The 22,083-nt window shown below is 53.8% G+C and overlaps 8 protein-coding genes and 1 non-coding gene across 9 annotated transcripts; 6 read left to right on the forward strand and 3 right to left on the reverse strand.

Annotated features, from left to right (window-relative positions):
- Window positions 1–1,006: 1,006 nt before the first annotated feature.
- BO94DRAFT_473608 (Zn(II)2Cys6 transcription factor) lies at window positions 1,007–3,507 on the forward strand (the record flags this gene model as incomplete). The annotated part of the gene is made up of 4 exons (XM_025608482.1): window positions 1,007–1,349; window positions 1,618–2,027; window positions 2,222–2,373; window positions 2,451–3,507. Coding segments are annotated over 4 exons (1,962 nt in total), but the record flags the coding sequence as incomplete, so codon positions are not given.
- Window positions 3,508–4,696: 1,189 nt separating this feature from the next.
- On the reverse strand, window positions 4,697–6,409 carry BO94DRAFT_473290 (cytochrome P450; the record flags this gene model as incomplete). The annotated part of the gene is made up of 4 exons (XM_025608471.1): window positions 4,697–5,178; window positions 5,239–5,811; window positions 5,864–6,243; window positions 6,300–6,409. 4 exons carry the CDS (start codon window positions 6,407–6,409, stop codon window positions 4,697–4,699), a joined length of 1,545 nt encoding a protein of 514 aa, XP_025464321.1.
- A 1,437-nt stretch (window positions 6,410–7,846) lies between these two features.
- On the forward strand, window positions 7,847–9,428 carry BO94DRAFT_605117 (short chain dehydrogenase; the record flags this gene model as incomplete). Its single annotated transcript, XM_025616468.1, has 9 exons — window positions 7,847–7,955; window positions 8,066–8,143; window positions 8,201–8,341; window positions 8,503–8,676; window positions 8,750–8,822; window positions 8,893–8,972; window positions 9,028–9,084; window positions 9,151–9,287; window positions 9,357–9,428. 9 exons carry the CDS (start codon window positions 7,847–7,849, stop codon window positions 9,426–9,428), a joined length of 921 nt encoding a protein of 306 aa, XP_025464322.1.
- Window positions 9,429–9,707: 279 nt separating this feature from the next.
- BO94DRAFT_568437 (SDR family NAD(P)-dependent oxidoreductase) lies at window positions 9,708–10,992 on the forward strand (the record flags this gene model as incomplete). The annotated part of the gene is made up of 4 exons (XM_025614675.1): window positions 9,708–9,750; window positions 9,827–10,074; window positions 10,136–10,415; window positions 10,487–10,992. 4 exons carry the CDS (start codon window positions 9,708–9,710, stop codon window positions 10,741–10,743), a joined length of 828 nt encoding a protein of 275 aa, XP_025464323.1. The 3' UTR covers window positions 10,744–10,992.
- Window positions 10,993–12,191: 1,199 nt separating this feature from the next.
- On the forward strand, window positions 12,192–15,273 carry BO94DRAFT_538396 (acetyl-CoA synthetase-like protein). The gene has a single exon (XM_025612479.1). It carries the CDS (start codon window positions 12,360–12,362, stop codon window positions 15,174–15,176), a length of 2,817 nt encoding a protein of 938 aa, XP_025464324.1. The 5' UTR covers window positions 12,192–12,359; the 3' UTR covers window positions 15,177–15,273.
- Window positions 15,274–15,569: 296 nt separating this feature from the next.
- Window positions 15,570–18,492, reverse strand: BO94DRAFT_206838 (fungal specific transcription factor domain-containing protein). Its single transcript, XM_025606124.1, has 2 exons — window positions 17,004–18,492; window positions 15,570–16,929 (listed from the first exon to the last, which is right to left on the reverse strand). The coding sequence occupies exons 1-2, from the start codon at window positions 18,244–18,246 to the stop codon at window positions 15,650–15,652; spliced, it is 2,523 nt and encodes an 840-aa protein (XP_025464325.1). The 5' UTR covers window positions 18,247–18,492; the 3' UTR covers window positions 15,570–15,649.
- A 499-nt stretch (window positions 18,493–18,991) lies between these two features.
- Window positions 18,992–19,081, forward strand: BO94DRAFT_t248. The gene has a single exon. It is a non-coding gene; the product is annotated as a tRNA-Asp (tRNA).
- A 582-nt stretch (window positions 19,082–19,663) lies between these two features.
- On the forward strand, window positions 19,664–20,792 carry BO94DRAFT_588833 (MAGE domain-containing protein; the record flags this gene model as incomplete). Its single annotated transcript, XM_025615908.1, has 3 exons — window positions 19,664–19,687; window positions 19,753–20,122; window positions 20,176–20,792. The coding sequence occupies 3 exons, from the start codon at window positions 19,664–19,666 to the stop codon at window positions 20,790–20,792; spliced, it is 1,011 nt and encodes a 336-aa protein (XP_025464326.1).
- Window positions 20,793–21,101: 309 nt separating this feature from the next.
- Window positions 21,102–21,782, reverse strand: BO94DRAFT_588834 (ankyrin repeat-containing protein ANK1; the record flags this gene model as incomplete). Its single annotated transcript, XM_025615909.1, has 3 exons — window positions 21,102–21,427; window positions 21,536–21,713; window positions 21,771–21,782. The coding sequence occupies 3 exons, from the start codon at window positions 21,780–21,782 to the stop codon at window positions 21,102–21,104; spliced, it is 516 nt and encodes a 171-aa protein (XP_025464327.1).
- Window positions 21,783–22,083: the final 301 nt, after the last annotated feature.

Genomic DNA, 22,083 nt, shown 5'->3' on the forward strand with positions numbered 1-22,083 from the left:
CCGGTTCCTAGTGGTCAGCCACCAGCAGACTAGGTCCGACAGGTCGAGAGAAGGAAACTCAGTGGATCCCAAAATGAGGGGTCGAGGCTCTGACTCTGCTTAGCGTGCCTCCTTCGTACGGGGTCGGACAATTGATGTGTTTTTTCGTCCCGTCCGTCTGACGCGGTGTTTGTTGGCCTTCTGATAGGGAATATTCGCCCACGCCCTTTCCATCTATACAATGTTGCCCAGCGGTTAGGAGGCTTACCACGCAGTCATCACAAATTTGGACAACGCGACCAATCCCTTCTCGGCGGGCTGTAGAACACCTCTTGTGAACAATCCCCGGGGGTTCGACTGATGGCCTCGTCAGGATGAATGGGGCCTGGGTTCAAGAGTATGGCCCTCGCGAGCTCATCAAAAAATAAGACGCCGTCGCAAGTCCTCTCACTCGGCTTGTCTCTGCGGTCACCTTATCAGGGGGCAACACTTCTGGGATGGCGCAACGACGCTACCGGGAACCCCCGGTCACCTCTGAGCAGGGGTTGCAATCCAGCGTGTCCACGGAGATTGGACGCACCAAAAGCATCACCAGTTCATTCCAAGACCCACAGAGTCTCCTCGGTCCATGCTCACCTCTCCGCCTCAGCCTCGCCCCGGGCCCCCGTTGGTCGATGGGCCTTTTTCTTCTTCTTCTTCTTCTTCTCCTCCTCCTCACCCACCCCGGAAGCTGAACGACCCCATCCACGGTTGCGGACTCTCCCATCGGAAGCCCAAGCAGACCCAGCAAGAATGCATTACACAGCCTCTCGCCAGCCTCCCTCGTTGTCGTCTGGCCCCTTTGTCTGTTCGAATCCCGACTGTGGCAAATCCTTTCTGCGTAAAGAACACCTCAATCGTCATATGGTCATTCATACCAACTCCCGTCCACACAAATGCTTCATCTGTGGGCGAACCTTTGCCCGAAGGTAGGGGCGGACCCCCTGGACCGAGCTATGGAAACAACCCTTCTGATTAGGCTGCCAGCGATATTCTGAATCGGCATGTTCTGCAGCACAACGTGCCGCCAGACGGGGCCAAGCGAACTCCGCTGGCCTGCCAAACCTGCCGGAGACGCAAAACCAAATGTGACTCCAACCACCCCTGTTCCACATGTGCAGATACGGGGGAGCCATGCGTGCGGGAGCCGTCTAGTATGCAGGCGTTCATGCCGATGACGCGATCTCGTCGCAAAGGCTCGCCCGGGAATCCGGCCAACGCTCCGGAGGAAGAAGAAGACCCGGATGGGGAAGGGAATGAAATGATATCGAGCACGGGGGGCACCCCCCCAATGCAACCAGATTGGGGGGCTTCGATGAGTGTGGGTGGTGGTAGTAGCGTCACGGGGAAACGCCCGGCCTCGGTAAGTGTGGATCTGGACCCGCTGCTGGACCCAGGCACAATAGCCATGATGCCGGCCATCTCCATGACTACCTCGACTCCCGGCAAATCTCCTTCGAGAGACTTTAGCGAAGCACCTTCGCTGCTCCACTTTTCTTTCGAGTCGCCTCCTCCTCGGCCGTTGGAATCGGGAGATCCCTTCTCCACCGACCAAGCCTCAGATGTGCAGATGAGTGAGAGTGCTAGCTTCCCAACCAGTCGCGGTTTGTCAGGTAAGTGGACCGCCCAACCCAACCCCCATGAGATCCTGTCCGGGTCCTGATAACGATGCAGTGTCGTCGTCGTCGAGGCGGATGACCTCCACTGCCATTACCACTCCATCGTCGTCTGGCAGCTGGCAACTGAACGACGCTGCCGCCAGTCAAGCCCAGTTCGTCACCACCCAAATCCGCTCGAGCGACTTTGGGCATTTCCACCAAGCCTGGCCCTTTCTGCACGTGCCCACCTTTGCTCCCGAGAAGCAGGCCACCCTGCTGACGAGTGCCTTGGCCAACCTGTCTATGTGGATGCAAAACACCTATCGCCATCACTTGATCCCATACACAATCAATCAAGAGCTAACGCGAGCATTGATGCCTAAAATCGTGAGTATCATGCATCGTCGAGTCGTCCGGAGGGGGGCGGCGATGCTGACCTGGGATGTAGACGGAAGAGTCGTGGACGGAGAAGCCGGCCGCGGACATACCATTGCAAACCCTGCAAGCGTTGGTGATCACCATGATCTATTCAATTCTCGGCGATGTAAGACTTACCCTCTCCCCCGATTGGTGTATGAAATAAGCACGCCCGCTAATCGCCCCAGGCCCCTGCCTCGACCTTTAATTGGGCGGCGCAGTGGACAGACATGGCCATCTCCACGTTCCGACAGTTGGGGGTCCTGCACGATCAGTGGCTCCCAGACGACGGACGGCAATCGGCGGAAGAACGTTGGGTTTTATGTGAGCAGATGAAACGGTAAGCCCTGGGTTGTCCCTTCCCTTTTCCACTCAATGTCATCCTTCTAACGGGGGGGTTCGGGGGATCTTCTCCAGACTGGTATTTGCCGTTCTACGGATCGATGCATACCTGTCCATCATTCTGGATCGACCTCCTACCATGCGGTACCAGGAGATCGGGGTGCCTCTCCCCGTGTCCGAGGGCCTGTGGAGAGCCGAGACTCGGGTGGCGCGAACCCAGCTGCACTGGAGTGAGCCCGCTGGGCGAGCACGAAGTGCCTTTTGCACGATGATGAGAGACGGGCTCGATACGGCGGGCTTTGTGACGGGGTATCTGCAAATGCCCCATCTGTCGCTCGAGGACAACCACTTTAGCATCTGCTCGTTTCTATCAGAACTGTGGGGGGTCTGCAAGGAGGCTCACGAGGAGCACCATCGGCATTACCGCTCGCCCGAGAGAAATCATACAGTAGATCAAGTAAAGATATGGAAAGTGTATATTCAAGAATGGCGCGACCACATCGAAAAGACCGACCGGCTGGAAGAATCGTTTTTCGCCCAAAGTCCAGGCGACAGCAACCACTTCTTGGGTCTCAATCTCACCTTGTACCACTTGGTCTGTCTCAAACTGCATGCCAACCTGCGCCTCCTGGAGCAGAAGCGGTGCTGTGCTCACTGTCAGGAGATCGACGTGGAGGATGTCATCAGTACTTGGGCCCAGTCCCCCGATGCCCGCCAGGCCGTCTACCACGCCGCGCAGTTGAAGCGCATCTATGAGCACGAGACCATGCTCTACAGCCCGAATGATCAACGACTGGGGAATGTGCTCGGACCCGCCGGTCTGCTGGCCAGTGCCGTAGTGGTCTGTCTCTACTGTGCCAAGGCGACCAGCATCGGCTCCAGCGCCGCCGCCACCGAAGACGACGCGTTCAAGACCCCGACCATCGAACTGACCCAGTCCCAGCTCCCGGAGACGCCCGAGTTTGCTGAGTGGATCTCCCAGGAGGGTGGTGGTGGTCGGGTCACCGTGGATGGATTGTCGTTGAATGCCTTCTCCCTCCCTCGCTTCTCGTCGTGGTATCGCGAACGATTGGCCTCCAGCCCGGTCTATTCGTCGCGACTAATCGCCTTTCTTCTCACCCTGACGATATGAAACGATCACGAAAGACACATATGAAAAAAAACGAAACCCCCTCCCTTCATAATGATTTGCCGTAGTTAGAATAGAACAATGCAATGTTATACTGTCACCCCTTCCTTGTATTGACTCATCTCCTACCCTCTCCACTAGTAGTACTGGGCGATCACCGAGGTAATCAATCAATCACACGGTGACGCCCATTCCCATCAAAAGCCAAGAGCAAGGGCAGCAACAACGGAGATAGAGAGTGGGAACCCCACCGCTGCTGAGCAATCCTTCTCCCCTTTGCATCCGATGATAATATATCAAAACGTTGCTGCTCGATGATGGACGCGAAGAGGCCATGATATTTTCACCCGAAATGCTCAACTCCTGGCATGGTCTGTGTACAAGACATCCGTTAGCACAATGATATGATCCTGCAACGCAAACGCAATAAGAAACAAAACCAAAAGCAAACCCCGACCACCGGACCTGGTCTCACTCACTTACATTAAATCTATCCCCCCTTCCCGGCCAATATGAAAGGCAGGGAAGGGGGGGAACAGGCACGCGGTCACTTGGCGTAGCGGTATTGCAAAAAGATACCTAATCATCCAAGTCCAGTATGTGTCAGAAGGAAATCATGACAGCTGGGAAATTGTCATCGGCTGGGAGCTTGTCGTAGGAAGCCGCGGGGAAGGGAAGACAGGTAGTATTTGCCAACGGGGAGCTACCGTCTTTCCTTTTATAACAAACATTCTTACTTTGCTTTCCGCCCTCCCCTCTCCTTCCCTTCCCTGCTGGGAAACAAACCCCGCTGGGAAAGGGAAGCGGGGGGAGCCCATCCGTCTGAACGGATTCGAAATCCCACTTCGTAGCTCGCAGTCACAAAGGAATGGGGAGGAAAGGAGAGAAAAGGAAACATGGATGGATGGATTGTTAGAAAGCTTGGTTAGTTACGGAGTACGTAGTATGGAACACGGACGTTCCGGTGGGATGGACGGTGGTGGGGAACTTAGTGCCATCCCACTTGGATCCGATTGGGCCTTGGGAATGAGGCCAGACAGGGGTTCTGATCCAGATCTAGGTAAGGTACCTACCACTTGCCCGGTATCAAGTCACTACTAGTACTGATCACAACAAGATCATCTAAGAATCGCACCCAGTAGGTATAACTTGATTAATGTTTGGTATTGTATTATTGTACATATTTGGATCATCATAAACACTCATAGTGACGAAACACTTCCTGCTCTGCCGCGTCGAATTCTCGGAAGATCGTCTTCCGGCGTCGCTGGGAACGCACTCGAACCGTCGCTTGGAAATCCTTGGGACAGTTTAAGAATCCCTCCAAGTAGCCTGTCACCGGGTCGACATCCACGGGAATCGGCCTGCCCGTCTGTGGATCGACCGGCTCGGATATCTCGAAGGCCCACAGCATCTTGGCAATTCCAATGAACAACCCGCGTTCCGCTAGCTGAATGCCCGGGCAGATGCGTCGCCCGGCCCCGTAAGCGTAGTGATCCCGGTTTTCGTAATCGGGACTCGACGCATAGCATGGTGCTGGTAAAGTGCGGTCGGCGTATCGCCAGGGGTTGAAGATATCCGGGTCAGCGTGGCGATCGGGGTCATGGTGGAGGCCCCAGACATTGAGCACCACGGTCGATCCTTTGGGGATCCTCATCCCATCGATTTCACCATCTGGTATGGTTGGATTTCAAGTCAGTTGGAGTTATCCCTCTTAGTGTAAAAGTGTCTTACCTTCTTTGGCAGCATGTGGAAACGCAGTCGGCGCGACCGGGCGCCAGCGCAGACACTCCTTGACCACCATGGCCACCATGGGTAGGCGGGCATAATCGTCCCATGTGGGTGAGCGATCTTCACCCACGACACTATCTATCTGGGCCTGTACCTGTGTCTGAATGTCGGGATACTTGAGCATGGCCTGAATGAAAATCAACAGCATGCTGGCGGTGGTGTCGGAGCCGCCCTCAAGGAGGTTGCCCACCATGAGCAGAATATCCCGATCCGAGAGACCCAACTTCTCCTGCTGATCCAGCACATTATCCAAAAAGCATTCTTTACTCCCCACTCGGTTGCGTCGCCGAATCACATGGTCAATCAAGGGTTCGTAGAGACGGGTGAGAAGGGCCCCAACGGCGCGAGATCGGGATTTCCAGTTGTGGAACCAGGACTCCGGCAGGTATTTGAAGATGGGGAAAATATCCACGGGAGGGGTGGCGCCGATTTCGAGAATCTCCGACAGCCCCTCGAGAAAGTGATAGAGCCCTCTCATATGAGCGGTGTCGGGCGTCATGGTGCGAATTCCAAGGACTACGAGAGGGATACTGTTAGCTGTAGTCAGGCAACAAGGGGAACGACCAACCAATGCTCATCATGATGCTGTTGCTGTAGCGCTTGGGGTGGCTCATCAGGGCCTCTGGGCTGAGGCAGAAGTCGCGTAGCATCTGGATCGCCTCGGCGTTTTGCAGAATGACGTGCTGCTTCTCACACCTCGTCTCGTTAAATTGTTGATGGTAGAGTCGGCGGCCTCGGCGCCACGCATCCCCCAAGTTCAAGAACATCATGTGATCCCCTCGCAGGATCAGCTCCCTAGCAATGTAGATGTTAGGCCGATGGCTGTAGATGGCCGACTGCTTATCGAGAATATGCTTGACGAGGGGAGGGGAATTGATGACGACCGTGGTGGACGAGCCAATTTTGAGGGAGAAGATGGGACCGTAGGCTTTGGCCCATTCCGTAAATCTGCCGGACCGGTTAGATTTGAACGCGGCTGGTCGTCTTGAAGCGCTGATTCTCACTTGAGATGGATCCCGGTCGTGGGGAGCTGCAGGACGTTCCCTATGAGGGGTATGCATGGAGGACCAGGGGGTAATCCTCGTCCCCGACTCCCCGGGAAAGTGCCTCTCATCCACGAGGTGACGGCCGAGGCAACCACCAACCCAAGTAAGACAAGTGCGAGCATTGTTATGTAAGAAATGAGGTTGTAAGATCGGTGGATTTGGTTTGTTCAGAGTAGAGCTGTCGATTGTGCTGTGCTGTCTTGTCTTTCCTGGCGATAGGGACCTGATATTGCCTATTCATCCCCTGGGGGTGTCTTGCATTCTCTAATATCCCATCTGCCTCACGCATGTAGTCCTCAGGGCGTCTCTGTCTGAAAGGGACCCGGAGAGTGAAGCTGGCCTGTCCTAGGCCGATTCCGACCCCGATGCGGTGAAGGACCACCCAAGGGCCGTATCCGGACCTGCCGTGGCACCATTTACCCCACAGGCTATCATGTTGTCCTCCAGCAGCAGGTATGCAATCTAATTTTCCTCGGATGCGCAGGTGAAGCAAAGTGGGAAAGTTACCACCACTTGTCCTGTCGTCCTTCACTTTTGTTCATTGAGAGAAAATATGCTTGCTTTGGCAAAATCCAGAGAGAAAGAGGACAAAGGTGGGGGGGAAATGGAGAAAAATGGAAGGATAAAAGAAGACGGGGCGAGATAGAAGGAAGGAGAAAGCCAGCCATCAATCATCACACTGAATGTATATCTATAGTAGCAGCGAACTATCGGCAGACTTCCAGATAGTAATCAACGATCGATGTCTTTTCTCATAGCGGTGGTTTGCGCCTATATATTTTGGTCCTATATTTACTTATGAGGATCGATTCAAGACCGGGGCATTTCAGGGGAGCGAAGTCCATTATAAAGCAAGCTTTTTAATCAACACATGCACGGCAAGTATCTCCAATCCTTCAGTAAGAGGCGAGATGAAGAAAGGGGATCTCGTCACCAATCGGCCTCTAGAAGCTACTTAATGCCAGATACGACCCTCAATAAATATATGCGGTGCAACTTGGGAAGTGTGAACAAGGCCAGTAGAAATGTGCAACACGTTTTTCATCCTCGTATCAGAATCTGAGCTTACCATGGCCAGGGGCTTGGATCTCCAATACCCCGAGGCGTTGAACTACCTAGATGGGTTTTCGAGTCTGACCGAGTTGCCTCGCCTTTCATTGACAAGCTGTCTGGCACCCTGAAGAACTACTACCCACGTGCTCAGGTTACCTAATCTTTGGGCATACATCAGAACACACTGGTGAGATAGTAATACGTTGCTGGGGTTCTTGGCTTGCTTCCGGGGGGGCACAGTCTCGATCAATCAATCTATCAATCAATCAGTAGGATTTGATGCATCGATCGACCGCGAAGCAGGGCTATCTAATTCATTCTCGGATGCTACCACGGCCAAAGCAAATTAAACCATCAAGCAACACCTTGTATCGGTGGCGGGAGAGCCGGGGCGGGAACATGTGTATCCCATCGGGTCCACAGGATTGTTCCCTCCGGAAGGCATGCTGGCAATGTCGCGATCTGTGCCTTGGCCAAAATATACCTCCTCTCGCGATCAGATCCTCACAGGGGGCCAGAGGAGGGCATTTGGAGGAATATTTAGAGCGTCTGGTGCGCGAGGTCTGATGAGGGTAGTAGATTCCTGTGTAGCCAACACTTTACTCATTCATCATGTCAACAACACGATATGCATTGATTACCGGGTAAGTCTGTTGAATCCGGTCCCCGAGAACAGCTTGCTCAAGGTGCCTGCAGATGCGGTGAGGGGGGAATTGGACATGCGCTCGCCGTTCAGTTTCACAAAGAAGGTTGGTCGGACTGGGGATTGGCCTCAGCTCGTCGCACTCACTGATGGTGTTTCTCAGGATTTATCGTCTTCGCCACCCTGCTTCCTCATGAACATCGCCAACACTTGACCGACCGAGGCATATATGTCTTCGATGCCAATGTGACTAGTGATAAAGATACCGAAGTTCTTCTGGACAAGGTCGAACGCATATCCGGGGGTCGGCTAGATGTGCTGGTGAATAATGCGTATGCTCAATCCTCTTTCTCCACTCCGCCTCGAATACTGACAGAACTATTACCATGCAGGGGAATATGTAGGGTCTCCACTCCCTAGCGCCACAGATGGAAGCTCATCTCTATTGTCTTTCTTTTCCTCTAGGTTACACAATGCCTGCGACGGATACAGAAGTTCGGGAAGTGGAAAAGATGTTCGCGGTGAATGTCTTTGGCCCTGTGCGCATGATCCACTACTTCCATCGTCTGCTGGTGGCGGCCCAGGGAACTGTGGTGAATATTGGATCGATCGGTGGCATTGTTCCCTACATCTACGGGGGTAAGATTCTCCCACCCATGATGCAAGATGTTGGGGGGGGGGAATGCTGACTCGACATTGGAGCATTAATTAGCAAGCTACAACGCCAGCAAAGCCGCTCTCCATCATTACGGTAATACGCTGCGCGCAGAATTAAAGCCTTTCGGGTACGTGGTTCTAATGATCCGGAATCTTACGAGTGGCCCTCCGACCAGCTAGTGACAATGATGCATACAGAGTACGGGTGGTCAATGTGATTTCGGGCGAAATTGGGACCAACATCCTCCACCGCGATGCGGCGCGCTCTCTCCCCGCTGGTATGGTCTCTTCTGGTCCCTTGACGAACGGACCTCAGGCTGATCTGGTGAATAGACTCGCTATATCTGTCCCTAGCCGATGAATTTCGAAATCACGTCCGGCGAACCCCCAGTATGTTACCTGATTCTCATTGTGCTCTTGGCAAGAAGTATGGTTTTAACCAAGCTGGATAATCAGGAACCATTACCCCAGCCAAATATGCCGCCGCCGTGGTGCGCGAGGTGCAAAAGTCCCGCCCGGCTGCGTGGTTTTGGTACGGAGCGCGAACCGGCATGTGTCGCTGGGGCGATATGTTTTTGCCTCGCACATATTGGGTGAGTATATACCCAAAGGGAAACCTAAAGAAAGGAGAAGAAAAAGATCACAGCTAATAACAGCGGCAGGACGGGCTGTTCGCCAAGTGGTTCCACTTGCAGAGATTGGCGCGCATCCCCGAGGGCAAGGCAGTGGAGTAACCACGAGTGCAGAACCACCGGATCTCATGGGATATTGTGGAGAGCAGTCACGGTGGCATGGATTGGCTTTGTTTGCTGCTCTGGCCAAGCGTTGATGGGGCGAGCTAAACCGGGCCGAGGTGGGATGCATCGGATATGACTTCTATGATTATGATTTGTATGATAGGCACGCCGCCTTATCCAACTACATAAGAAGACCTTTTCCAGGCAGTAGAATCAATTAATTCTGTCAGCATTCATAATTTCTACTGGTTGCTCTTTTGCCCCTCTGGAGTAGTCATGGCGTTAGGAATCACCGGGGTCGCCCTCGTGACCGGGGCCGGTAGGTTTGTCTCCTTCCAATCGCTAGGGGGTAAGGACAGGGCAAAACTCTCCCCTCTGACATCAATTCGGACCAGGAAGCGGCATTGGACGCGACGTCGCCATCGGATTTGCTGCTGAAGGCGCCATCGGAGTGGTATTTGCCGATGTGAACCTGGCAGCCGCACAGGAGAGCGCGGACCGCAGCGCCGAATACGCCACCAACCCAGCCTACTACCCGCTCGCCATTGCAGTAGATGTGGCGGACCTTGCCAGCGTGGAGCAGATGGTGGCCGACGTGGTGGGAACTTTCAAACGGATTGACTACTGTGTCAACAGCGCAGGAGTATGGCCATCCCCCATAATTGATGTGCGTTGGCTCCTTCTAACGTGTTGAACTCTTCAAGGTCGGAGTGCGCGAGCCCAGGTATGTCGTGGATGCCTCAATGGAGGAATTTGACCAGTTCTACCGCGTCAACGTGCTGGGCACCATGCACTGCGTCAAGACAGTCGGCGCTGTGATGTGCCAGCAAGCCCCCATGACTGTTTTGGGCCGCACGGGAGAGCGCAATGCCGGTCGAGGCGCTATTGTGAACATAGGATCTGCCAACTCCTACATGGCCACCCGTGGCATAGTGCAGTATACCACCTCCAAACACGCCGTGCTGGGAATTACCCGCAACGCTGGTCCGCATTCTACTCCCCTTTCCTTTCCTTCGCTCTCCTATCCACTTTAGCGCTCACTGACAGGCATTTAGCATTGGACTTGGCCCCTCATGAAGTACGTGTCAATACCATCTGTCCCTCGTGGGTCGATACACCGATGGTCTCGGCGGCCCTCAATGGAAATCCCGATTTAGGCCCGCTTATGGATAACGTGCTGCCGTTCCGACGCATGGCGCAAGCTGAGGAAGTTTCTGATGTCGTTTTGTTCCTGTGCAGTCCCCGGGCTAGTTACGTGACAGGCAGCGACTGGGTGGTGGATGGGGGAATGACGCTGACGTTGAAGACATGAGTTGACTTGGCCCAGACGAGCATGTTGGAAAGCTGCACAGAATGAATAGAATATGAGATATACTAAGATCGTGTACCTTGCCGATAGCAAGGGAGGCTATATCGTCAGATTGTCTGAGTTGGGCGCTCCTTGACCAGAGAATTATTCATCTTGCAAATAAGCCAAGACGACCGCCCTGTACGTGATAGTCTCGGGGGGGGGGGAAAGGTTTAGGTAACAGCAGTAATGGAAAGGATGAAGAGAGCTATGAGGTTGACCAAGGTGGGTCAACTATAAGGTAGTACTCCGTGGAAAAGAATGTGAAGTCACTGAAGTGGGAAACAATGTGATCGATCACATGCCCCCCACATGACCGCCAGGGAAGTTCTAGTCGAGATTCTACTCCGTACGCCGTACCAGATTGCGATTTCGATTTCGACCCTCCGACTACGTACTCCGACCCCGACCCCGACCCCGTATCTAGGTAGGGTCCAGTCCGATCTCCTCATGCATGGCTCTACAAATCATTGGACTCCGTGATGATTCGGGTCAATCGTGGAGGAGAAATCAACCGCCATCAACAGGACTCGCCCAGCATGGGCATGATGATTGAGCATCATCACAGACACACCCCACCGCAAATCCTATGAACGGCATCTCCGAGGAGCAGAATGCGTGCGTTCGATTCACTCCTTCAGTGCAACCCCCTTGTCCCGCGACAGGAGCTTGATCAATCTTTCTTCCACCTATTCCTGGGCAAGGAGTCTGTCGACGCAACGTTTGCCTCTCGACTGCTTGCACCAGAAACAATACGGGCAGCCTGGTTCCTGCTACTGGCTCGATATGCGCGGGCAGACTCCTTGGATATCCAAACTTTGTGCATCAAAAAGCCTCGGGTAAAATCTTCCAGCACGATAACCTTGTTCCTTGAGGCAGGCACGCGCCTACAAGAGGTGGCACAGGTAACAAAAAGCCTGTCTGGAGCCGACATATGTCTCACGAAGGGCAGCGTGCATTCGTTTCCGCTGTCCAAGCGCCATCTGGCTCATGTGGACGGTGCCTTTCGAACTGTCATCGTTGCAGCCCCACGCCCGACGCAAGGAAATAACACCTCCCAAATCCTGGCACAGCTACCCTCATGCCATATCATCGTGCGCCATGATTCCGAGAAAGTGTCGGTTTGGGTAGATCCTCGGCTCTCCTCGGCGGGGGGTGATCCCGATCTGCCCGTTCGACTCCTTTCCCAGCTGGAGCTCATTGCGCAACAGCTAGTGGGCCAATCTCCCAGTTCCACATACCCTTTAATAAGTGGCCTTGACTATTTCAGTCCCGCCGATCAAAGAGACTTGTCGCTGCATGTTCATCCAGTCAAGCCTACCATCTCAAAGCTTCTCCACGAGCTGATTGCCTCGTGCGCAAAATCCCGGCCACATGTGCCCGCCATCTGCTCCTGGGATGCCGATCTCACTTACCGGGAGCTCGACCAGCTATCGACAAAGTTAGCCGGGGAGCTGGTTTACGCGGGGGTCCGGCCAGGGATCCTGGTCCCCTTGCTGTTTCAGAAGTCCGCCTATACGCACGTGGCCCAGCTCGCAGTTCTCAAGGCTGGGGGCGCCTTTACTACCCTTCCGGCCGATATGCCTCTGGCACGGATCGAATCGATTGTGGCACAACTAACGCCTGAAGGGGGTGCTAGTCAACCGGTCCTCGGGCTGTGCTCCCCTTCATTAACGGATGTATTGGCGCCACTTGTTTCCCGGGTCATCCCTGTGGACGAGACAACTACTGTGGGGACTCCGCAGAGGTCAGGTGTCGGATATAATAGGGCTCAGCCTCACGATCCGGCCTATGTAATGTTTACGTCGGGAACCTCTGGGGTGCCAAAGGGGGTGGTGGTGGAGCATCGCAACATCTGTAGCTCCTGCCGGTACTTCGGTGGGGAGGCAATGGCACTGGACCGAGCCGGAGTTCGACAATCCCAATTTCTCTCATACGCATTTGACGGGTCCATCCATGAGATATTCTATACGCTAGCGAATGGGGGCTGTCTTTGCATCCTCTCGGAAGACGAACGCTTGAACGATATTGCTGGAGCCATGACCCGCATGGGTGTCACTCATGCGAAATTTACACCCTCCATCGTAGCCCAGCTCTCCCCGGAGGACTTCCCAACAGTGCAGCAGCTCTTTCTCGGCGGCGAATCATTGACCTCTGCCAGTGTAGATCGGTGGCGTTCGCAGGTGGAGGTCTGGAACAACTACGGCCCTGCGGAATGTACCGTCCAGTCGGCCGTCATCAGCTGCACAGATCCCAGATGGGCCTCAGATGTGATTGGCCATGCTGGAGCCAGTCGCTGTTTTGTTGTCGACCCAAGCAATTTGCATCGCCAGTTGCCCCGTGGATTTATTGGCGAGATTGTGGTTGAAGGGCCTAATGTGTCTCGCGGCTATCTACGCAACCCAACTGAAACTGACCACGCCTTCGTCCAGGGGCTCACCTGGGCCCCATCGCGACGCTTCTACCGTACAGGTGACATGGGGTATCTGGATTCATACGGACTATTGACTTGCGTGGGTCGCAATGATGACCAGGTCAAGATCAACGGGCAACGCGTTGAATTGGGCGAGGTGCAGACCCGGCTCCAGTCGATGCTGCCTAGGAACTCACGCGCAGTGGTAGACGTGATCAACCCGCACGGACGAGGCAAGGTCCTGGTTGCTTTTATCCAGTTATGTGGCTCTTCAGTTGGCCACGTATCCACTGACCAAATTGAGAGTCAAATTAGAGAAGGTCTGGTCCAAGTGCTTCCTCCAGCGTTTGTTCCCTCGCGTATATTCCAGGTGGAGGTGATACCAACAGGGACTACGGGCAAAACAGACCGCAAAACGTTACGCAAGCTGGCCAACGAGCTGTTGACGGGCGAAAGGCAAGATGGCGCAGAAATCCCGGCTGAAAACGTCGCTCTCCAATCTGGGGACTTGGGGGAGAAAGAACGCTTGCTACAGCAGATGTGGGCCGAAACACTACAAGTGCCGGTCCAAACGGTACACTCGCATTCAGACTTCTTCTGTTCGGGAGGAAACTCCTTGTTGGCAATGCATTTGGCCACCCTAGCCCATGAGATGGATGCTCTGCAGGACCTTTTTCCCGTCACCGCCTACCAAAAGTCAACCTTCCTAGACTCCTTGCGTACCCCAGGCAGCTGTGTACTGCAGACCCGGTATCGCCTCACTGGTGATCTCAATCCCACGAGATTGCAGCAGGCCTGGAAAAAGGTCTGCCAGCGGTTTCCCTGTTTAAGAACCAGCCTCATGTGTCTGGAAAGCGGCGATGTCTTGCAGGCCGTGTTCCCTGAGGCTAAAGCGCCTCAGACACTTCCTTTCACCACGCTCGATGATCTGCGTGAGCATATGCAGCAGGCCGTTCTGAAGATGACGCGGCCAGGTGCCCCATTAAACGAGGGTCTCCTCGCCCAGGTTGGCCAAGGAGAAGAGCAAGAATGGTACCTCATTTGGACGATCCACCACGCCATTTTCGATGCGCGTACCCTTCAGGAAGTCCGCGGGGCCCTGGTAGAAGCATATCAGGAACACACCTTCTCTCATCATCCCGCCCCGTTTCAAGAATACATTGGCTTCCTGCAGGCCCACGATTCGGTTCCAGCGGCCAAATACTGGACGCGGTACCTCAAGGGCGCCGACCCAAGCGTGTTTCCCCACTATCCGTCCCCGGAATACGTGGTCCGCCCTCATGCGACTCATCGCCTAGCCCTAACCCTTCAGCGGTTGACTAGCCAGTCCATCACGATAGCGACCATGATCCATGCCGCATGGGGCTTAGTCGTCGCCTCTTTCACGCGCACACGCGACGTAACCTACCAGCATCTCCTAGGCGGACGCACTGCCGCGACGGAGAAGATCGATCGCTTCGCAGGGCCCACGATCACTTTGGTGCCCGTGCGCATCAAGATACAGGAACGGCTGCACTCGACGGTGCGGGGATTCCTCGCTGAAATCCATGCCCAGATGGTGGAGATGATGCCTCACGTCGAGATGGGGATGGAGAACATCGCCACCTTGATGCCGGAGACGACGGCAGCGCGTCTCTTTGACTTCCACCACATGCTGGTCATCCACAATGGCAATAGTGGGGAACAACAACAACAACAACAACAACAACAACAACAACAGCGAACGAAGGAAGATCCAAGTAGGCTACTTCATCAAATCGAGGAGCCCACGATGAACTTGGACGGGTATTTGGGACTCATTGTCCAATGTACTATCAATCAGGACGGGGGGGTGACGGTGGACTTGCGATGGGACGAGGTTCTGATGCCGCAGACCCTGATGAACATTCTCTTTGTGCGTCTGGAGTATATGCTGCGTGCAATGATCGAGGGGAATCCATCTACCACGGTAGCGGAGCTCCATAGACAATGTTTTGCCTTGTGACAAGACCTTTCAGGGCGCGCTGGCGCGCCCTGAAAGATCCCAATATACAGGTCTAATCTCAGGCTGCTCTTTCGATTTAAGAAATAATACGACAGGTGGCATAATAACTTGCAGATGTGTAAGGAGTTAACAGAGACAGCTGTACTGGCCAATCAAGAAACATCAAATGTGCTAAAATAAGAAGACCAATAAAAGAGCCTGGAATAATCCGACCCACTAAAAGTCTCCGGCGATAACAGCGAGTGACAGACGCTGAAATGTGCCAGCGGGATGTAGAGCCAATCAGAGAGGCCAAAATGTGCCAAAACTACAGCCAATCAGCGATATGCGGGAAAAAGGCTTGGCAAGTTAACGATTGCTATAGTAAAAATAGTAATAATTTGATAATTTGAAGGGTATTCTATCTAATCCAATCATCTTGACATTCATTACACACATAAATGTCGGGCCACCCTTCCCGACTTCTGTCCCGGTTATGTATAAATAAGATCATCGAAACAAGCCTCGCTGGCAATCGCGTCCAATCCATGATGATCCAAGTCCAAAGGAATGGACAGATCCATATCCATATCCATATCCATCCAGGTCCTGACGTCTAACCACTGAGTATAATCCGGGTCACAAGGACCCGTGACAAACACCTGCCAGTCGATATCCAGCCCAATCGCCGAATCCACATCCGTCCCTGGCGTGGTGGTGCTGCTGCTGCTGCTACAGCAGTTGCTGCCGCTGCTGGTAGTCGACATGACGGGTTCGAGAACCTGATCCAGGATCTTCCGGAGCGTAGAAGCCACGCGACGACAAGGGGCATGGTTACCTTCCGCGGTGGGGATGCTCATCAGACAGCTGATAAACACGCTGAGTTCCTGGATGATTTCCGAGCGGGGGTGAAAGTTGGGCCCGGTGGAGGCCCAGGGCGGAGGTCGGATTAAGAGTTCGATGGCGAGAATGGCTGCTGCGGGCGTGCCGTAGAACATCACGGCCCATGGAAAGAATAGAAACATCTCCCCTAGGCGATCCCGATAGGTGTATAGCATGGTCACGGCGTTGATGATGGCTTTGGCTGAGGATAATAGGGGTCTGTTTTGGCTCAGTGGAACGGTCCGTGACAGTCGGTATAGGAGGAAGATGTTTTTGTGGTATTCTAGGTGCAGGAATACGGTGTTGAGAAGGTCAAATGGGGCGAGGTGCGTATGGTGGTTGGCGTCGTACTGTAATCGTAAGGGAAGACTTGTGTAGGTGGCTTGTAGGCGGTTCACGATGTCCCTATTTGGGTCAGCTAACCCTCTGTTCCAAATGTACCCCCCGAGACTCGAAAGGTGAGTGAGTACGTACCTTTGCAGATACTCCAATGCCCCGGAACTAGGCCCCATGGCGAGCTCTAGGATCTCTTCCCGATGGCGTCCCAGGAGGGAGAGGGCCCGTAAATAACTTACTGGGTAGGAGCATTCGCCGGTACTCCAGCCCTCTGGGTCCAGTAGGCCGAGAACGACCTCGAGTTCATCTCCCGGTAGTAGCAGTTGCTCGTCACTCAGCTCCAGAGGGAGTGGACATTGGTTGAATCGGCGAGTCAGTTGAGGGGGCCGTCCGCAGGAGGTGGAGATGGATTTATCCATTGTAAAGGCTCGGTGGAAGGCTTTGTGCTCCAGTTGCTCCTGGATAAAACACCCGCCGGGGAATGATGATCCAAGGTGGAGGCCCATGTCGGTGACGAGACGCGCAAGATGGCCGACATTCGTGTAGTTCTGCTTCGCTGTGTGAGGTCCCTCGTTAGCCAGCCTCTCGATGTAGATTAAACCGGTCCACGGGGCAAAGGAACGCACATACAGTCATCACCATCATAAGAGTTCTGCAGTAATACCATGCTCGCGTGGGCGTTAATCAGGTCAACGCTGAAGACTTCCTGCGATTCGCAAATGGCAAGACACGCTTTTATAACCTTGCCCAGGGCTCGACAGACGCGGCTTTTCTCCTCGCCGGCCAAGAGAGGATGCGACGAGGGCAGACTGGCACATGCCGAGCCATACGCGGAGAGTAGGTACGCCAACGAATCCCATGTTGTATTGAACCCTGTCCACATTTGCAACCATTCTGCAGGGTCGAAATACGGAGGTTGCGTCGTCGTCGTCGTCGCCCGATTGACGGTACTGGCCGAGAGCTGCTCGATCACCGGTTCTAGACTGTTCCAAAGCCCTGGATCTGGCGCCTCCAGATACCCTTCGAAGGTCTCCCACCAGCCATCGTGCAACATGCGCAGGTAGGGCTCGTGGCACCCGAAGTCTGGATATTTCAGCGCATGTTCGAGAGCTCCCTCGCACATTGCTCGCGGTGGAATCTGGGTCAGGACGGTGGTGGCATGTTGCAGTAGGTCAGGATCTTTCCATGTCGGAGCCAACCCGGGGGCTGTGGGACCAAGAATTGTGAATTCAGGCTCGACGTCGATGTTGAATTCACTGAAGATGGACCCCCAGCTGGTGCTGGTCGGTTTGCTGATGGGGTCTTCGAGCCAGCTGCTGCTGAACGGGCCCTCGAGACTTAATACCTCCTGTGGCCAGTCTGGGGAGACAATTGCAGTCTCTACGCAGGGGGTTTCTGGTAAGTTGCATTTGCGAGTGGTGGGTCGGGATTTGGGAGTTGTTGGTCGTTTGATCGCCGCTGGGTTCTTGGGGGGGCGGAGGCGGAGGCGGAGGCGGAGGCGGAGGCTGATGATCTGGCGAGAGGCGATAGGACATAGATACAGGTCTCCGTTCGCTTCAGTCGCACACACCGACCGCAATGTGGGATAGCATGATCGCATGCTAATTTGGATCGACGACAATTCTCGCAGGAGGATTGTTGTCCGTTCTTGCGCCGGAACTGCGATGCGGGGATTGTTGGTTGGGCGCGACGCTTCATGGTTTTCAACCTTCCTAGAGATCTGATACTGTTGGGGTGATGGATATGCAGGTGATACTCTGTAGGGCTCTCGTGCATCCATTGAGCTGGGTTGACAGCCCTGATATGATACATCTACAATGGCTTGGGGCAATTTCGAGGTATTCCGGTACTCCATCCATCGCCCATCGCCCATCGCCCATCATCCCACCGGAACCGAAACACAAGGCGTCTGTCCGGATCCCACATGCTGCGTCATCTGGAGGGAGTCTCATCTTCCGCCGGGTTCTTTCGCTGATGATCCAAGACCCCAGGCTGAATGATGGGCTTTGCAGTGTACTGCCTTTTTCCTTGGACCATCAATCTCGGGCTACCAGGGTTGTGTTGTCATGCCGTTAATCTGCAGCTCAGCCTACGTGACCATGGTCTAACCTCTCCCACCTGGAAGTCCTAAATTAATCACGAATGGAGGTTCAACGTTTAACTGGGGAGGGAGAAAGAAGGTGGGTTGGGAGTAGGAGAGACCTGGGCTTTGAACCTACCCGGCTCGGTTTAGTGGTTGGCTGAAATAAAATAACACCTGTTAGAATTGGGACTATTCGGTAATCACCATTGTTTCAGTCAAGTTCTTGCTGATGTTGGGTGGGTTGGATACCACTCAGAGTTTCATCATTGTCGGACACTACTACTATATATAAAGTCGTCGGGTTGAGGTACGCTTCGTCCTGCTGAAGAACCACTCGAGATGCGCTCCCAAAAGAACACCAACAACAACAAAAGAAAGCAAAAAAAAAAAGTTAGCAAAATCACACCCAACCAAGGTACAACCCAGCCCCAGTAAAATCACAAAGTCCATCGAATCAGCCTTACGGCATGTCAATGGGAACCAGACCATTTGAGCCCGAACATAATGTCAAAACAGAAACATTGAACATATCAAATCCTCGATGGTCTAACGGTCATGATTTCCGCTTGTCAATCCCACTCGGGAACAAGCGCGGGAGACCTGGGTTCGACTCCCAGTCGGGGAGGTTTCTTTTTCTATTCTTTTTGGTTGTCCTCAGACTCGTATTCAGGCCCTTTCAGGTAGCTGTATCGCTTTTATTGGAGGGAGCACGTCCATGGTACCTGCATGGGTGATGTACAAGAGGAGGGGGGTGATTGGCTGGGTTGGGGAGCGTGGAACAAAGAGACCGACCTGTTCATTATTATATTGGGAGGGTAGGTTTATTTTTCTTCTCTACCTAGGGAGGTCCTCCTGATCAGTGAAGATGCTAGTATGGGAATGTCAGTAGAAGGTACATGACCGTAGCAATTCCAAAGCCAACACTGTTATTCGAGCGCTTTAGTTTGTATCAAACGGAGCCATCCATCTTATCGTCACGATTACCATGTGACTTCCCGAACAGGATAAATCGGCGGGCCCCACACGAAACGGGCGCGTCCAGCGCGTCCGCCATCGAACAAAGAACCCTCGACATCAGTTCCTCCCCCAACCAGACAAGGCCCCAGTTGCAATGTAGGTGGTCAATAACCCGAACTAGCGATACACAGAACCCCAGCGTAAGAAACCCACCCGCTCCAACCTCTTCTATTCGAACAAGGCGAAGAAAATGGCTCCCCGTAAACGCCGCGCGGTATGTCGATATCACCTACAACCAATCCACCTAAACAGAACAGACACACTAAGATAGAGCCATAGGTTCCGGAGCCCGAACCATCCAGCGAAGATGAATCCCCTGCGCCTGCCACTCAAGCACCTGCTCGTCAGCGGAGATGCACACGGGAACCCTCAGCCAGTGACGATGATGACGACGCGGACGCATACGATACCCGTGCTCCGAGTAGCACGGATGTGATGGTGAAGAAGATGGTGCGGTTGGCGCTGGCGAGTGAGTTCTCGAGACAGCCTATTCGGAGAACGGATATTAGTGCCAAGGTTCTGGGGGAGCAGGGGGCACGGCAGTTCAAGGTTGTGTTTGAGGAGGCGCAGAGGCTTCTGCATGAGAAGTTTGGGATGCAGATGACGGAGTTGCCGGTGAAGGAGAAGATGACGATCAATCAGCGGAGAGGTGAGTGACCGACTGGTGTTAATGTTGGTGCTGATTGCTGACGGGGTGTGTAGCTGCGCAGAAGGTTGAAAAGCCCTCGTCTACGAATAAATCCTGGATAGTGTCGAGTACGCTGCCGTTGAAGTATCGAAGGCCTGAGATCCTGCCGCCGAATAAGGCGGCGCTGGAAGGTACCTACACGGGTCTGTATAGCTTTATTATTGCCGTGATTTTGCTCAATGGGGGCACGATCAACGAGCAGAAGCTTGATCGGTATCTTAAGCGTACGAATACTGATGCGTATACGCCGATTGATCGTACGGATCGGTTCCTTCAGCGTCTTTGTAAGGAAGGGTACCTGGTGCGGAATAGAGAGGCGGATGGTGGCGAAGAGGTCATTGAGTATATGCTTGGACCGAGGGGGAAGGTTGAAGTGGGTGCCAAAGGGGTGGCTAGAATGGTACGCGAGGTCTATGGACAGTCTGATCCGAATGAAAGGGACGATGAATTTGAGATCCGCCTGGCGCGGAGTCTTGGACTCAAGCAACCGGAGCCGCGCGCTCAAGAGCCGACTGAAGATGGCGATGAGGATAGAGAGGAGCAGGAAGAGAGACAGAGGGAGAGACAGCGGCAGCCTAAACGACGTGGTAACAGGCATGAGCCTGAGTATGAGGAAGAAAGCGATGGTTGACCATGTCTTGTTTATGTAAGGAGTTGTCGTTTGTGCTATTGCAGTTGCCAGCTAAACATCCGCCTGAATGATACCCGTGATTATGGTCCATGTCTTGTGTCGGGATAACCCGTTTTGTATATGGAATCAAGAATGTAGTTGACGACGGCCCAAGAACCAGCGGTGGTAGTTGTAACGAACTATTTGTATTAGACCCACGATTTCGCCGTATGCATCCAGACAACCATCTATGCATCAAAAATACAAGAACAAATTATCATCGGTGGTATATCTATAGTCAAGAATGTCGCTATACACAGTTGCTGCCGTCTAGTCGCTGTCACTGGCACTGTCGTGAACCGATCCGTTGTCCGCATCCTCCCTTAGTCCCTCTGCCATGATGTACTCGGCCTGCTGTAGCGTGGACTTGATCTCCTGATTGTTGTAGACGAGCTCAGCCGGCTTCTGACCGTGCTTGTTCCTGACACGCGGATCGCAGCCGGCCTCACACATCATCTTGATCATCGCCTCGCCCAGTTCGGCGTCTTTCTCGTTGGCATAGCGGACTGCGGTGTGGAGTGGGGTGTCTTTGTCCAGGCGGGTAAGGGGATCGCATTCAAAGTACTGGATATCGAAGAGGGTGTCCATGACGTCGTCTGTGATAGTGAGGTGTCAGTTGAAGTGTGCGGAGTAAATGCCACTGCTGTGGATGCGGGGATGATCCCGATAAAGAGTGTTCGGGGTATGGCCGAGTGTCCACTTACAACTCCCGTACGTAGCACATATATGAAGGGCATGGTTTCCCATCGAATCCGTCACACCGTTGAAGAATTCGGCCACATCTTCGTTCGATCTCCCTTCCATGCTCACCAGGACCTGTTCAATCAAGTGAGGTTGATCCCGACGGCAGGCCTCCACGACCAGCTCACGGGGGGAAGCGCCCTATGCGATCAATGCTTGTGAGCAACACTGCCGGGTGGGAGGCATGAATCCACTCACTTCGTCCGCCATGATGAATTACTATAGGTCGTAGTGGGTGTAGAGCGAGATAAGATGACTGATTCCTGGGATACCGAAGGTGGGTGCGTGGAGGGGCTCGAACAAATGCCGCAAGTATGGGCCGGGTTAGCCGCGAAGGTGGTAAAGGAGGCGGTGTCGGAAACGACGACTTGGAGAGATCAGCAAATGCTAGAGGTAATTGAAACACTTGGCACCACCTTTCTGAGAACAATAGATACTCCCGAGGGGGTGAGTGACAAGATGAAAAGGCTCGACTTACTGGGAGATTCTTGCAGTTGTGTCTAGACGGAGT

The sequence above is a fragment of the Aspergillus sclerotioniger genome, assembly GCF_003184525.1.
Source record: "Aspergillus sclerotioniger CBS 115572 chromosome Unknown BO94scaffold_27, whole genome shotgun sequence".
In the NCBI taxonomy this organism is placed as follows: domain Eukaryota; kingdom Fungi; phylum Ascomycota; class Eurotiomycetes; order Eurotiales; family Aspergillaceae; genus Aspergillus; species Aspergillus sclerotioniger.

Bases quoted from the DNA above. Each gene is read 5' to 3' on its own strand.
- BO94DRAFT_538396 (XM_025612479.1), top strand. From the start codon at position 12,360: ATGCCTCTGGCACGGATCGAATCGATTGTGGCACAACTAACGCCTGAA.
- BO94DRAFT_206838 (XM_025606124.1), bottom strand. From the start codon at position 18,246: ATGGGCGATGGGCGATGGATGGAGTACCGGAATACCTCGAAATTGCCC. The intron at 16,930-17,003 runs GTATGTGCGTTC...GACCTCACACAG, and splicing joins CTCTTATGATGGTGATGACT to CGAAGCAGAACTACACGAAT.